General features: G+C 46.7%; 1 protein-coding gene across 13 annotated transcripts in view; it reads right to left on the reverse strand.

Annotated features, from left to right (window-relative positions):
* Positions 1–17,192, reverse strand: part of Atxn1 (ataxin 1) — a 387,579-nt gene that overhangs the window by 7,936 nt on the left and 362,451 nt on the right. For all 13 annotated transcript variants that reach the window (XM_046453385.2, XM_046453378.2, XM_046453377.2 and 10 more), the window contains one exon: positions 13,098–15,108. In XM_046453385.2, the coding sequence (XP_046309341.1) occupies positions 13,098–14,948 (1,851 nt within the window). In that variant the 5' untranslated portion in view covers positions 14,949–15,108. The remainder of the gene's footprint in view (positions 1–13,097; positions 15,109–17,192) is intronic.

Genomic DNA, 17,192 nt, shown 5'->3' on the forward strand with positions numbered 1-17,192 from the left:
GCCTCCTGACCTTCCTTTCAACCCATAAAGATGCTAACTTACCCCATATAGATGCTGGGCAGAGGCCAGTGAGAGACATGTCCAGTGTAAAAAGTCCATTTGGCATTTGAAATGTTTTACTACAGGCTCTCCTCAAACAAGGCATCGACCCCCCCGTGACAGAAAACACCCTATGTATGCCCCGAGATGAGCTGGGCTCTGGTAACTCAGGAGCCTGAGCTATAGGGTCCGGAACGTTACCAGCTCACTGGACACAGGTTACCAACATGTGCAACAGGGCCGCATACAGATCCGAGCGACTGCAGGCTCTGTGAAGAAGGCACTGTGTTTATCACTGTACCCCAGCCCCTTGAAGGGGACTTTGCATGTGGCTGGAACAAAACAAATATTTACTGGGTAAATGAGTGTGTGCTCTAGAAATTTCAGAATTGTCAGTAAGGGCTTGAATGACTAGGGAAGGGTTTCCCAGGATCCGAAGGTTGGTCAGGGTTTGGAAGGACACCCAAGGGCACAGTCCGTCCTTCAGTTCACGCCCTAGGCACCTAGACCAGACCAGTCTGTGTTGGTTTGAGAAGCAAATAACAGAAGCCCAGTATCCCATCCACAGGTGCCCCGTCTCTGTGCCATTGTGTCAGCCACCATGCTAAGGAGACCGCAGGAAGACAGTTCCAGTCCCAAAGGAGATCACAACCAAGTGGGCCCAAGAAACACATGATCAATAACTGCCAATCAGCGTGGTGGTGGGGGGGGGGGTGACAGAGCTCTGTAGAGTGTGGAGTCACTGAAAGGAGAAAGATACACACCAGTCTAGGAGAAGTGGCGCCTAAGGAAGTTTCACTGGATGAGAAGATGCTGGGCTGAGGTTTACAAAACAGTGAGGGTAGAGACGTGGCAGTGAAGGAGAGAGACCTTGGAGTAGGGCTCTGTGTACAAAGGACATAAGGGGTGTGCAGGGGACAGTGAACCATCCACAGTCTCACTGTTGTCACTGCGTTAGAATGAGATGCACTTCAGATTTTTAACAATTTAATTCTCCTGGGCATTTTATGTCTTCAACTTTATTTTCAAAAGGAGATAAAATGAAATAGTTTAAAAAGCAAATTTTCAATGGTCCTTATGGATGGAGAAGACTAGATAGATGGTTTGAATCAACCTTCCTGCTAAAGACAAAGTTTGAAAAAAAAAATTGCACGCACATGCATACACACACAATAACCACCCCGCCCCCAAAAGCCATTTTTTAAATATGGCACTGGACAGAAAATGAGAGTAAAGAATTACTGAGTCAGATCAAGAAATACTGACAGCCCAGAACCCTGTTTGGGGGCCTGTTTTATACAGTGCAGGGCAGAGCACTTGTGAAACCAAGTGGGCTTCTGATAATCTCAAAAGAAGAGTGGCAGGGAAAGGACTTCAGGGTACCTCAAGGAGAGGGCTCTTGGTAAACCCACTACTGGGTTGTGGCCACAGAGCATCACACCTTAGAAAGAATGATGACCAAGAAGCAGACAGGCCTTTCAAGTCCTAAAGCTCAGATCTGAATCATTTCGGTACCTAAAATTAGATTAAGGTCTTAGATTATTTCTGCAAGTGATTTGACAAATTTTGTAAAAAGTAGGGGATGGGGGGCAGCAAGATCAGATAACATGAAAACCAATAAGGAGAGCAGACAATAAAAAAAATCAGACTCATAGGAGCTTCTGAAATAGAGTCATCAGATATAGACTTTAAAAATGACTATGCTTACAATATTTAAGATTAAAGGTGAGATTGAGGGTGGAGAATTAGAATCTATTTTTATAAGATCCATGGACATTCTAGAATTCAAACAACATCCCCTCTCCTTAAGAATGCAATGCATTTTAAAATGAAATAGTCAGCTGAAGAGAAGATTAGGGAACTGGATTCTAGTAAGAGCTTTAGAAGAAACTATGGAGAATAAAACGGCTGGGGTTGTGGCTCAGCGGGGTAGAGTGCTCACCTAGCACATGCAAGGCCTTGGGTTTGATCCTCAGCACCACATAAAAAAATAAATAAAATAAAGGCATTGTGTCCAACTAAAAAATAAATTAAAAAACCCACCTAGAATAAAATGCAGAGACAAAAAGATGGTTAATACAGAAAAGAGAGATTCGAGAAAGTCTAATAATAACTTGAATCCTAGGAGTAGGGGAGAGAAAGAATGGGACAGATGTAATACCTGAGATGATGATTAAGAATTTCCAGAAGCAAATGAGAAACAATAGGTCAAGGATTCAAGAAGGATTGACCTCAAAGAAAGAAAAATAAAAAGAAATCCTCACCTAGGTAGGCTGTCATTAAACTAAAGATACATCATCTCCAAAGTCTCCAGAACAAAATAAACGTTACTTCCAAATAAGCAACAATTAAACTCAGTTTATGTCTCAACAAAAATGTTATCCAGAAGACTACAAAATACCTTTAAAGTACTAAAGAAAAATTGCCAATTAGAAATTCTACAAGGAGAGAACAAATCCTTCAAAAATCGAAGAAATATAAATACACTATTTTTTTTTTTTTTGGCAAACTAAAATAATTCACTGCCAATGAGTCTATACTACAGAAAATACTAAAGAGTATTCTTTAGGTAGGAAAAAACCCTGAATCTGGATAAAAATTTGTAGATTTGGGGAAGAATGAAGGACAAAGTAAATGGTAGGTGTGTGGGTAAATCAAAATGAATACAAACTTTCTATTGAATTTTATATACATGCATACACACAGAAACAAATAATTGAAATTTAAAAAACTCTCTTAAAAGTAGTCAATTTCCATATAATGTATATGGACTGTGGCTTTAGAAAAGTAGAACTTAATCTTCTTAATCGTCCTTGATAACTCAATCAAAGGTAGTTATAGATACATACACTATTTGTGTTTTTTTTTTTTTTGTTTGTTTTTTAAGTGTGTATGTGGCTCTGGGATAGAACCCCGGACCTTGTGCATGCTAAGCACAGGCTCTACCACTGAGTTATATCCTCCTAGATAAACTCTTTGAATGACAGGCTATTAGGTCTACAGCTGTGTTTCTAGAAGAGACAACTGTGGTGAATTTCCATGGAAGTCCTTCTACTATTAACAGGAGCCCATACACATGTGCATGTTATTTGGGAGGGAAATGCATTATTCTGGGCCCTTTTAATCTTGTAAAGATAGTTTCTTTCTAATGTCTACACTTTGCCAAACAATCAGGGGACAAACTTTTTTAAAAAAGTATTTTGTTTACTGCTCATAATTTATTAGTGAGATAGGTATTGTTATTCCAATTTTATTAATAGTTTCAGAGACATTAAATAACTTGCCTAATGTCATAGCTATTAGCTGATGGAATGGGATTTAATCCCAGTCCTTTGGCCCCCAAACCAACCTTCTTTTTCCTATGCCTCCTGACTTCTATACCCTGTAAATAAAGACATTTCAGAATACCAAAGGGATGACTTAACATTTTCATTACCCCCAACAGCAGTGAATCTGACTTGAAATAAGTAGAATTCAATGATGTAAGCTCACAGGCTTATAGCTACAATTCAAGTCATCCTATGTGTGTGTCTGACAAGGCTGATGTTCAGTTTCAAAACCACATTCATATTGCACATGTACACAAACTGGTTGATTAGCTCTTAACCAAAATGTCTGGTGGTCCCAAAATTTCAATTATCACATTACAGACATTCATCCTGTATTTGCATATGTACATGTGAAACACAGTTACCAGTTACAGTGTCAAAACTTTCCACTGAGTTCAAAGTGGGAAGATAATGCTGGAGGGGACTCCAAATATCCTCTCCCTAACTTCTTAGAGCCACTAATAACATGTGTAGAAGGAACAAAATCCTATTTCAAATGGGGATTATTTAGCTGCATTTCCAAAACAAAGTTCTCGGGTGTCAGTGTCTCCTAAGAATCTATCAGACTTACCGTCTGCTCACTTCTACCTAATGTCAGTTGGAGGCAATGGGATATTTTGATGCCAGAGGTCCTATTTCCAAACACGGATGCCTCTTTTTGGCCCTGCACCACTAACTATTGCTTCCTGGTTCTTGGACACACTGCCTCTTTGCTGGCAGACAACCAGACACCTACTGATGCGCAGGTCCTTAAGTGTGTACACCGGCTTATATATGCTTCTTGGAGCAGCCAGTGCTCATTTTCTAACAATGACATCTACTGTAGACACACAGATAAATCTATATGTTTCACTTGTTACCAAAATATCTATAGACTTAGAGGAAATGTCTCCAGGGCTTTTACAACAGGCTCCATAATTGACTGGCTTAAAAGCTATGATATTGATGTGTATGTTTACCATGAAAGATATTATAATATTTTGGGGGAATTTCAGAAGTTTTTCTTATTCCCTCCTCATCAAAACTCCAAAGACAGGACTTAAAATTAAACTCTGCAGTGTGGCCCACAACTAGAACAGTCTACTGAAAAATTCATGAAGGAAACATAATAGGCGGGGGGAGGGAGCAATATTTGAAATGAATTCTAAAAGGAGTCGATATTAATGGAATTTATTTTAACCTTTGTCATGTTGAGCTCGTCTCTGGTCCCTTCTGCTTAAATTCTGGCTTTGCCTCCTGTGTTATCCTGGGAAAGATATCAGAGGTTATCAGCAGATGAGTTCAGTGGGGTGTGTGCACATCAAGAGCAGAGCAGGATTATTCCAATGACTTGATCATCGAAGGCAGTTTGATTGGATGGCTCAGGAAAACACTGTTTTTCTCCTAGCTAGTCTGAACTATCTAAATAATGTGACCTTTTTTGTCTGAATCTTTGTGAATTGTAAAAAGTATTCCCCCCATCGTTGGTGAAAGTTTTAAAAAATCTGGTGGCACCTAGCTCAAATAAGAACTTACAACAAATCTTATTTTGTAATTAGTTTGTCATATAGACATAAGTATTTTTTTTTTTGGTACTGGGGATTCAACTCAGGAGCACTCAACCACTGAGGCACACCCCCAGCCCTATTTTGTATTTTATTTAGAGATGGGGTCTCACCGAGTTGCTTGGCACCTTGCTAAATTGCCTCAGCCTCCGGAGCCGCTGGGATTACAGGTGTGCACCACTGTGCCTGGCTAGACATAAGCATTCTTAAAGCTTAATTGGCAGTCTGCTTTCAATGCCAGGGTATCTGGTGAGGTGGGGATCATTAACAGTTAATGAAGAAATCCCACTACTATTTAGGACACAATTTCTTACCTTCCATGAGGAGACAGATCTATACATGCAAAACAAGTAACTTCATAAGGCTGGGGAGGTAGCTCAGTGGCAGAGCATTTGCCTCGCATGTGTGAGGCTCTGGGTTCAATCCCCAGTACTGCAAAATACCCAGCAACTTCACAAGGGTGTACTTGGGTATTGGCTGTCATCTCATGAGGTCCACTTGGATGTCTACTCAGCAGTTCTAACTTGACCTGAGGAAGCAGACCTCCCAACATGCCCTGGAGGGTTCTTCCCCATCTCTACTAATTTTTCAAATTGTTCAGTATCTTCTGCTCTATCATACCACATGCATCCAAATCATTGGCCAATCCTATCGGTTTCTCTTCCAAATACACCATTTGTCACGACCTACCGCCACTCTCCTGCTCAGGCCTGCATAGGACTTGGTAAAAAAATTTCCAGAACAAGCCCGTCCTCACATGTTGTAGTAAACTGGTCTCTCCTTGCTGGTCCTTCAACTGCCAAGAAACATGCGCCTTCAAGTCCGTGCCCTCTTCCAGGGATCCTTTCGGCCCCCTAAGTCATTGCCCCCCGCCCCCCCCCCCCCCCCTTCTTCCCAGGTAGAGCTCCTTCCCTGGCGGCCCACATCATGGAACAACCTTCCCTCCAACCTTAGTTTCCTTATATTTTTCATGATACTTTATTTTTTCAATAGAACTTTTGATGCCTCGTGTTTGTACTTACTCACACGTCTGTTTCCCTCTTCCCCTAGATCCACTGTTCTATCCCCAGAATCAGGATACCATTCAAGTTTGCCTTCCGGATAGAAAATCACTGCAATGGCACAACTGGCCAGCAGAGGGCAATGTTGAGTCAACCAAGAGGCTCTGCCCCCCCCCCCCCGTTTTTTCTTCCCCTTTTTAAAAAAACCAGCCAACACCCCAGCCTTAAGGCCCTCCCTAAGGAAAGGGCTAGTGCCCTCCAGAGGAACGGGAAGGACTGGCTCACCCAGGGTTGAGCCACAGCTGTCTGGCTTAGCGTTTTTCTGCCAGATGCTGCTGCACTCCTGATTTCACAAAATCAAACTCCAGTTACTTCCTGTCCACTCCAGCTCCTTCAGCTGATCATCATTAGTTCATTTTATGTTCTCATCAGGGTGCCAAACGTTTTCCAGGATGGCCTCTGATTAAACGCCAAGGAAAATAAATCAATGGGCTCAGAACCTATTAGGGGACCCCTGGCAGTCGCCACAGAGCATCTTTTCATTCCATAAATACATCCAAACACTCATCTGCAAGATCAAACGTGAGCGGGTAGAGCCTTTGTCCTTTGTCAGCTCGAAACTCCCCCGCCTTTCGTCTCTGGACACCTTGTGGCTACCACCTCTCATTGTTAGGGGCAGATCTCCTGCCATCCAGCTCCGCCCTTTCCCACCCTCCTGGCCCTGTTGGGACCCCTCACCACGCTCTGAGACACCTGTCCCCCTTCTCCCCTCATCTGCTCCACTAAAATGACCACCTCTAGATAGAGAGGCTGACAATGATATATTCGACATCTTCCTACCCTGGCTAATGACAGGCTTTTAAGATTGTTTTCAGTTCTTCTATGTGAAAGCTCAATATAATTCCCTTAACTACTTAGTCAATTACTGCATCTAAGCACTATATGCGTATGCACATATTTACGCTGTTTGGGTGTATTTTACTTAGATGGGTGCTCTGTCTATATACACATATGTACATTTCACCAAAAACAGGATAAAGGAAAACAAGACGTCTGTTGTTTAGATGAGTCTCCTCTTCCTTCGCAAGAATCCCTGTTTTCACAACCGAGAAGGGCATCTGCTTTAAAAAAACATTTTTTTTTTTTTTGCCACCATCCCAAACATATAAACTCTGCCTGGAGCTGGGAACAATGCAATCTCTCAGATGCTGGGTTTTAATGAATATGTTTTGCTTTTTTTGCGAAATTACTAGATTGGAAATCCTTAACTTTGTCTACAAGTGAGATTCTGGATCCTGTGTTACCTGTAGAGAGAAGCCAATGTGCTTTTTTTCTTGAACAGTTTGCATGACTCTGTTCTCAACATGAGGGAAACAGAAAAACCTCTTAGCGATGACTAGAGGGGAAAGCAAGAGACCATTTACTTCAATGTTTAAAAATCATTAATAAAATAGTCAAAACTCTTCAGTTCAGTGTAAGAATATCTGTGAGTATTCTATTTAAAACATTCCATCATATTAACGCCGAGCCTGACTCAGCCTTCAATGGAGCATTGCAGGGTTGCTCAGGAAACCCACCCCCTGCCCCCCCAGCACAGAGACGCCTCCAAACACAAGTTCCCAACTTCAAGCTGGGGTCTTCTCACACTGTTGCCTGGCTTGCAGAACTTTCCAGTGGGAAGATCCCGTTAAGAGGCTCAGTTCAGGGCTGGCCAGGAAGGACATTATCTACCCAGCAACCACGTCAGCTCTGGCATGGTGGCATGAGGCTCTGCATGGATTGCACATTCCTTCCTGCAAACACTCGTCTCTTAGGGTCTTAAACTGTGTGCCTTAAAGAATGGTGACAAAATACTCAGCCAAAAAAAGATGCACACTGTCTAAGCCACAAAAAGACAAAGAACCAGAAATGCATATTGCTAAGTGCAAGAAGCCAGTCCCAAAACACTGCATCCAAAAATGCTGAAGCCCTATGATACTCCAGAAAAAGGTAAAAAAGATTGGTGGCTGCCAGGGGTTTGAGGCAAAGAGTCAGAAAGGGGGAGAACACTTAAAGCTTTGAGGGTTTTTAGGTTGGTGATACTACTCTGAATAATATCGTAACGCTGGCTACAAAATCACAGAATGCTCAACAGACACACCCTAGTGGAAACTGTGGGATTTAGTTAATGATAATGTATCGATACAGGTTCATCAATCGTAACAGACGTGCAGGATTTTAATAATAGAAGACACTGCATTGGGGGAACTCTACTTTCTGTGCAATGTTTCATACACCTAAAGCAGCTTAAAACAATAAAGTCTTAATTTTTTTAGAAAGCTATAAACCATAACGGTCTGTGGCCACATGCCTCAATAATACATAAAAGATCACCCATCTGGGGGCACTTATGTTACACAAAGATTAAAGAAGAGCATTTTTCTCCTTCCTTTTCCTTTTTCTGAGTTGGAATCTTGCTACATTGATTGCCCGGGCTGGTCTCAAACCCTTGGGCTCAAGGGATCCTCCTGCCTCAGCCTCCAGAGTAGCTGGGACTGTAGGTGCATGCTGATATGCCTAACGTGTGTGTGTGTGTGTGTGTGTGTGTGTGTGTGTGTGAGAGAGAGAGAGAGAGAGAGAGAGAGAGAGAGAGAGAGATTCTCTTTACAATATTAGAACTGATAGGACTTTTATGACCTTTTATGACTAAGATTGGGGCATAGGCCCAGCATTCAGGGCAGTGACCAAATATCTATTTTTTGATATATTAGGATTTGTTTCCGCCAAGCCCTGCATGATAAATGTTGGCAAGGAGGTTGCCTTGGCTGCTGAGAGAGGACTCTCTGGGCTTATTTGCTGCTCGCATGAGTGCCTTGCTATTTTTAGGCTGCAGCTAATCCATTCAATGCATAACGCTGCCACCATGACTCAGAGCCCCAGCAGTCAAACTAAAAAATAGTGGAATGAAAGCAAAGCCACCGGTAGACGTGGGGTAAGCACATCATTATAACACACTGCAGGAGCGGGCACACACGCCCACACCAGGACAGGCAGGGCAAGAAAATGGCACTGAATATTAAGCAGCCACCAAGGAGGCAAGGGAAGCAGTCACCCCAGCAGGATCCAGGAAGTGAGAGACAGCTCTAATGACACATGGAGCTCGGCGTTTAGGAAATCATCGGCCAAAGAGAAGTGTCAGCCCAGAGTGCTTTACCAATCAATTTTACTACAAGTCCATGGAGCAAATCCCGGGTACTCTTCAGAAAGCAGAACCCAGGGAGCATGAGACAGAGCGGGCAGGGTGTTCATAAGATGGAACTTTGTTTGCCGGCTGGGGCTGTCCTGGGCAGGGGCTCTCCCAGTGGGCACATGGCTAACAATCTCTGCAAAAATGGAACTGGCAAGCCCCTTATATCTGTGCAGTGCTCTTACGGATCCATCCCTGACATCCAAATCATGCTCAGGAAAGCACATCCTGTATGCTCATACAGGATGGCAGGCAGTCCTTCAGCAGGCCTGGCAGAAACGGGAATTCCAGGTCACCTTGGTCATGCATGGAAGGCACTAAGAGGATTCAGGCAGGGAAAAGTACCTTAAGGTATTTGCTGGCAAAGTTCAGACATCTTACTAGGCTTTCAGAGATTGTCTCTCCTTCCATGAACTCTATTCAGAGCACAAGGTTTTATATTTATTTCTCACAAGCAAAACTCTCTATTCAGGGCCAACAGTCCCTGAGTTGAAGCAGGAAAGGGAAACTCATGTTGTAGTGAGTCCTAGTGGAGACAGCTCTGCATATTTTCTCAGCAGCTAACTTGCTTCCTACCTAAGAACATGTTGTAGTGCCCTCGCGGATGCTACAGCCTGGGTGTCCATCTGGGACTCGCCACAGACAGGTCCTCACATTTGGAGAATACTGAGCAGGTGATATTTGGGAGTGAGGCCCAAGGGAAGCAATCCGTTGTCCCATAGGGCTTTCAAGTATAACCAAGGGATGGCAGGTGGAGCAACTCTGTCCCACCTGTGGTGGCATGTGTCACCTGTCTCCCAGCTGATGGAGGCTCACTGAGTACACACAGTGACAAAGAACACCCGAAGCTCCTTTACTTCTTCCATAGCATCAGGCCAGAGGGACTGTAAACACAAAGATGCCTTGTCTGTGCATGGCAGTAGTGTGCTAGGTACGGTGAAGTCACAGGTACCAGCGACAGGTATGTGAAAACATGGTTCTCCTTTGCTGCCTTGTTAGAGCATCAGCCAGAGATTATGCCAGAGACAACTTTCCACCGGAGCAATTAGGAATTCAGTTCCTTAAAAGTAATAGCCAAGCTGGGCACGGTGGCACATGCTTGTAATCCCAGAGGCTCGAGAGGCTGAGGCAGGAGGATCATGAGTTCAAAGCCAGCCTCAACAATTTGGAGAGGCCCTAAGTAACTCAGGGAGACGCTGTCTCCAAATAAAATATAAAAGAGGCCTGGGGATATGGCTCAGGGGTTAAGCACCCCTGGGATCAATCCCCAGTACCAAAAAAAAAAATAGCCACTCGTCATGTGCCACTAGTCCTGGCCCCAAGAGATCATCTTAGTAAGGAATCACTTTCCTTTTGTAGAGATGAGAGCAGGTGCCGCTGGGAGAGGTGAAGCAGCAGGGTCCACACAAACCCCCCGCCTCACTCCTGGTGCTCTGCCTGCCTCGCCACGCCACAAGCTCTCTCTGGGAAGGATCCTGGTTTTCAGAGCTGGGCATCTTTTCGACTTTCCATTAATGCTTGTGGCTTGGATCACAAAGCCACGTGTCCTGTAGAAAACAACGTCTTCTTCCACAGCTTCCTGACATTCAATGTGCACATCTGCATTTCCCTGGGGGTGTGTGAGCCAAGTTGAGAAGACCTGGACATCCCTCAGGCCAGGGAGAAAAGCCCTTGGGGAGATGCAGCCTGTAGCCCTGGGAAGTTCCAGGACGTGGGACATCAGTTCCCTGTCCCTTCCCTTCTCGCCTTTCCCTGTCTCTAACTCTGAAGCTGAACCTGCTCCTCATGGCAAACACAGCTGGTGGAGTGTTTGAGCTCCGATGACGTCAGCCCGTCTCTGATAGGCTGCTGGAGAAGATGACACAGGGCTGGGCTGGCAGTGCCTGGGCCTTGCACTTTTTTTTCCCAAGGCCTGAAGCCAAGCCTCCTCTTTAGCAGACCACAGTTCTCTTGCCTTGCTTTCCAGAATCCCTCTCTGGCATGTAGCACAGCAGCATGGGGGCTGCCCTGCAGACTGTGGATGATCCCTGACAAGCCTACCTGCTGATTTGCACCTTGGCTGTCAGCAAAGAGACTCAGTGATCAGGTCATGGGAAAGAAAAGAAAGCAGAGCTTCGACTTTACATGGAAGGTAGTTTTGTTTTTTAAATCATACAAGCATTAATTTTGCAAAGTTCTGAGCAGCAACTACAGATGGTTAGTGAGTTCTGAATAATTATGTCATTGTAAAACAATCTTGATATTTGGCTTTTTTTTTTTTTTAAATCAGAACTTTTGAGAAATCTTTCTTGGGCTTCACCAAAGACTGTCAACCTACAGTGACATCTCAGCATAAAAAAGTATCTCAGGGCCCCTGGTCATTCATGAGCAGTTCTGAAAACATTATGGGAAACGATCTTTATTTGATCTTTTAAAGGTACTCTGAGCAATTCAAACTATTAGTTGGGATATTCAAAGAAAATAAAAAACAAATCAATCTATCAGTTATTTTGTGGCCATTTTCATCTTACACCTGGAGTGGGCTCTGCCACATTTGAGTGTTTTTAAGTCCTTAGAGAACATATCCAGAAAGGGTGGGCCCCACAGCCAGGGAAGCACCCAGCTGAGGACAAGCCTGTGAACTTGGGCTTGAACCTGCTGCTCATATAAACAGTAGGCTGTGGAACAAATGCACCCTGGAAAGGGCAGAGTGAAGGAGCCCTTGGAAATTCAGAGTTAATCACACCCCCAGTGTTTGACATGCCTTGGATTAGGCTGCACCTGACTTTACCACAAGCCCAGGAGGGCACCGGGGACAGTCCTGACTTCTCAGACTATATTAACGAACCCTTTCACTTTCTGATGCTTTGACATCTTAGGGTCTTGCTGGGAGGATCTATCTCTCCTAGGACTAGCTAATTCCTAGAGATGGAAAACAACTCACCTGAGAGCATACCTTTCTTAGGCATACCAATCAATGCAAAGCCCACACTCCCATCACCTCCTATGTTGGTTCAAGGCCCCTGTCTGCCTTCAATAGTCACCACAAGGCTGGCTCCCAGATAACCAGGACAGATCCTATGCCAGAATCCACCAAAATTATTCACACCAACCCACCCTAAGCCTGTTCACCCTGCCTCGCCCATGCCTTCCCATGGGAGTCACAATCAAGGCTCTTGACCATGTTCTCCCCTTGCTCTCTTTGCCTGGAGACACAGGTGCCTCTAGACAACCCCTGCCCCATCTCCATGGATGTGGTGTGTTCCCTTTCTTAGTTAGTATCTGGGAGTGCTAACAAAACGACATTTTCAACAAGTCATCTCCTGGTCTGCCAGCCTTGCCATACCTATATAATATTAAAATCTATATTGTAAAACCTGGATGCTGGAATGGTAGGTAGTGACTTTAGCCTTCAATGTCCTCTTCCCCCCAGATCAGCCTGTCTTTTTTGATGATTATCACCAGAACCTGAGCCATTCAGTCTTTCTCAATCTGGGTTCCTCATTCCAATCACAGAAAAAAGTGGAGTGGTAATTTTTTTTCTTCTTTTTAATTTAAAAATAGCTATTTTATACCTATCGAATCTTTTAAAATCAACTTTGATTTTTGAGATAAGTGTAGATTCACATGAAATTCCAAAAACAATGCAGAGAGACCATATCCTCTTAGCCCAGTTTCCCTCAGCCGCAATGTCTCACATAACTGTAGTGTGAGATGGAGTGGCGATCTTCTTAATTGTCCCAAGGACAGCGTATAACTAGTCCCATTCTAGATGCATGGAGATTAGTTTGTTACAAAAAGGACCTCTCATGGAAAATTAGGGCTTAAATTGTCTTAACACAGTGGGGATAGGCCACATCTAAGGTCTAGGAACTGGGGAGACCCCTTAATCCTGCTTCGCAGAAGCAATTCGGCTGGCGGGGTGATGCCGGCAGTGTGGCAGGGGTCCCTCTACCTGCGGAACCCCGGCGAGCCTTACCTGTGCTCGGTGCTCCCCGACGGCGAACTGTATCACCGCGACGCCTGGGCTGTGGCTCTCCTCGATGCGCTCCACCGTGCTGGAGTCGATCTTGAGGTCGTTGCTGATCTCTGCGCTCTGGATGAAGTCTTCCGTTTTCAAGTCCTCCACCTTCTTGAGCTCTCCGTTGGCCAACTGGATGATGGAGCCTTTCATGAAGTAGGGCGGCAGCGTGGGAGGCGCTGCGGCGGGCGAGGCCACTGACTGCACCACGGGCAGGTGGATCTGGGCCTGCACCATGGCTGGGTAGGCGGCCTGGGTGGCCAGGGCCTCGGGGTTGAAGTTCTCGTTCTTGGCCAGGGCGGTGGTGACGAACGTGTGAGGCACTGCAGCGAACTGGGGCGACGACGTGACTATGGCAGAGGCTGCCCCGGACGCCTCCATGTCAGCGCTGCCCACGGGGATGAGCAGGGGCTGGGAGCCGGGGATCACCAGGTGCTGGGGCAGGCTGCCGGCGTAGGTGATTGCTTGCTGCTGGCCGCTCAGGTAGCCGATGACCGGGGGTTGAGTCCCCGCGTAGAAGGCGGTGGCGGGCAGCCCAACAGGGAGAGGCTCTGAAGCACTGTGCGTCGTCTGGATGACCGTGTGGGGTGACAGCGCATAGGACCGGTGGCCGGGCTTCCCTAAGTGCAGGCCGCTTTTGTCGTTGAGGGTGGACGGGGAGGCCTCGCGGTGCGTGGCCTGCTGCACCTCCAGATCAGCTGCGGGCGTGCTGCTGTTGGGCAGGACCATCACCGAGGCCCGGACCCCCGAGGGATCTCGACTGCTGTAGTCGCCAGGGCTCGGGTGGACCACCACGTGCCTGGACTCGTACGGGTGAGGGACGGCCTTGCTGCCCGCCTTGCCCAGGCCCAGCTCTGCCGAGGACGGAGCCCCGTACCGCCGACTCTTCTCCATCTCCCCGTTCAGGACCTCCTTGGCCTGCATGGCCTGCTGCAGCCTGCTGCTCTCGGCTTTCTTGGTGGACTCCCGGGGAACGAAGTGGCCGCCGGAGTCGGTGTACTGCACCACCACCTGCGAGGGGGGCCCCAGGGTGAGCGTGTGCGGGATCATCGTCTGATGCGGGTGGAGGTGCACGGGGATGGCCGAAGGAGAGGCCGCGCGCCCGCTGCTCTGCGGAGAGCTGGAAATGTGGACGTACTGGTTCTGCTGGGTGGGTGGGGGGGACCCCGGGGTGACGAGCCCCGGAGCCCGGCCGAGGTGCTGCGGAGGCGGCGGCTCAACCTTGTGTCCCGGTGGTGCCTGGCTCAGACTGCCCATGCTGGCCAGCAGGGTGGAATAGGCCTCCAGCTGGGAGCGCTGGGATGGAGTGGTGGCCCCCGCAGCGGAGGCCACTGCACTGGTGACAGGGTTGGCCGATGGGGAGATCAGCTGCGAAGGGATGAAGCCGGCATAGGGCCCGCTGTACTGGGAGGAGCCGATGAACTGGAAGGTGTGCGGAAGGTGGGCGTACTGAACTGGAGACACGGGAGTCCCTGACTGCGGGGGAGGGTACGCCGTGGGCAGCGTGGTGGCTGCGGGGACCGACCTGGGAGCGCTGGGTGGGGAGTAGTCCAGCCCGGTGGACAATGCTTTGTGTAAACCTATTCCCTGTTGTAAACCAAGCTCCACAGAAGTCCCTGTGGGCCCGTGCCTCCCGCCCCCATGGCCTCGGCCACCAGAGTTGCTGGGGAGCCATGCCACGCCCTCTGCCCGGTGGTTGTAGCTGGGCAGGGCGGTGGTGGCCTTGTCCTCGGAGGGCCGGCTGGTGGCGGGGATCTCGCGCTTCTTGGGAGGCAGGCATTCGTTGCTCCGCTCTTGGTTGGATTTCATTTTTCGCCGTCCCCCCTCCACGGTGACCGTTTCACTGTCTGGCTGGCTCTGATTTTAGTCTGATAAACGGAAAGTCACATTTGATTTCTGTAGGGGATCCAGGCTCTTCATGAGGAATCATCTCCCCCTGGGTACACTCGGCCAACAGCAGTTCCGGATTCTGAGAAGAGGAAGAGGGCAGCCAGGGGGGAAAAGGAGAGAGAGAGAGGAAGGGAGGGAGGGGAAGGAAGCAAAAATATCAGCCTTGGGAAAGAAACGTCCCAGCAAGATTAAGACTAAGCCCCTGGACTCCACATGAATTCCAAAAACCTGATCACAGGCTTGCAGCAGGTAAGACACTAGCCACGTTGGTCAGAATGTTCTAGATGAGGCCCGTTAACATACTGAGCTGGTAGAAACTTAAAAGCACATACTTTTTATGGAGTTAACAACTCCCCTAAGTCATTTTCAATACCCCCTTCTCCTCCCTTTTCTTCAAGGGCAGACAGACTATGCATTTCTTTCCCTGGGTGATACAGCAAATGAAGCCCATAGGAAGGACCCACCAGGTGGTCAGCTGGCCCCCGATCCCCCGAAGCCAGGTTCCGGGAAGAGCAGGTTAAAGTGCTAAGTGGTCTTTCCTGGTTATTTCTGAATTCTCACTTGCCAGCGCCAGTACTCTCAAGAATTCACCTGGCTCTAGGTCCAGACAGGATCTATGCCATCCCTAACATATACACCCACTGGCTCAGCAGAAGCAGCCCAAAATAGTTCTGTTCTCTATAACTTTGAAAAGAATTCCCTGTACAGCCACTCATGGTAACAGAAAGCCAAAAGAAATCTGTGAGGCAGGCAAAAAAAAAAATGCATTTGATTAGAGTTTCAAAAAAAACCAAATACAATAATAGGGCTGAGGCATTGAAAGTTTTCTTAATGAGGGTTACGTACTCGCTTCATCCTCGGTGCTCTCTCCCCTTCTAAGCCGTCTTTGAATATTCTCCTCATGCCACCCCCTCCCTTTCTCCTTGGAAAGGGCAACTCACTAGTAACACTAGAAATGAGACGTCTTTCCAACAAATCTGACTCCTATGTTCGAACCTGGCCACACAAACAGTGGCCCTGGAGTCTGTTCTTATTGACACACACATGTCTCAGTCTCTTGGTAACACTGGACTCCAGTTGCCACTACTGTGTGTATAAACCAGTGCCCACTTGGCCTGGTGCATCTTTGGAACCAATATGACACAATGACAAGGAGAAGGTGCCATGGGAGGCTGTAGAGGTAAGCAACAGCCTGTGCTGACATCCCAAGAGCTATGGAGCTGGACTTTGAGAAGCGCACGCCTTTGGGTTCTCCAGACCTTCTTTTCTATGATCAGATTTTTTTTTTTAATATTTATTTTTTTTTTTAGTTTTTGGCAGACACAACATCTTTGTTTGTATGTGGTGCTGAGGATCGAACCCGGGCCACACGCATGCCAGGCGAGCGCGCTACCACTTGAGCCACATCCCCAGCCCTATGATCAGATTTTTAAAAAATGCAACAAGGCCACGGCCTTCAGCTTTCAACCTTAGCCAGGCTGAAGCAACAGTGAGATCCCAACCTACGGCAGGCAGCACTCTTTCAGCCCCTCCGTACACCACCTGAATCCCCAATCTCTCCTGTCTGGTGTTCAATCCTCCACCCTAACTTGCAATTCTGGGGGGCAATGGTTTAATGACTCTTGCTGGTTGTGCTTCGATAGCAACAGACACCAAGATAAAATGACAAATGACATGACAGAAAGCTCCTCTCCTTGATGACTTTGAGCAATAGAGGAAGAAGGAATTTTAGGAACTTGATGTCACAACATCAAAGGATATTTCACACGACAAGAGAGGCACTTAAAGACTACACAACAAAAACTAAAAAGACTTGAAATATTAATGCTCAGGAAGTGAAGAACCATCCTGGTATCCAAGGAGTTTACCCTCCCAACCTGCAGATCCTAAATAACTTCATTCCGTACAGCCTCTCTTAGGAAGAGCACAGCATATAATCTATACCCAGTGCTTACAAATCAATTACGAGGACACAATAAAATTAAACTATGAAAGTATCAAGAAAGTTGCCCCCTTGAAAAGTATTGATAATGACCTTTTAATAGTGACTCAAAGAGCCACTCTTAAGAAAGGGGACTGTATAAGCACACACCCCCCCCCCCCTCCCTTTCTCATGTCTATTAGCAAGGAACACTCATTTCTGAGAACTACTCAGAGAACTGT

Source organism: Marmota monax, unplaced genomic scaffold (genome assembly GCF_021218885.2).
Source record: "Marmota monax isolate L192 unplaced genomic scaffold, Marmota_monax_Labrador192_F-V1.1 WCK01_AAM20220418_F8-fsc00029, whole genome shotgun sequence".
In the NCBI taxonomy this organism is placed as follows: domain Eukaryota; kingdom Metazoa; phylum Chordata; class Mammalia; order Rodentia; family Sciuridae; genus Marmota; species Marmota monax.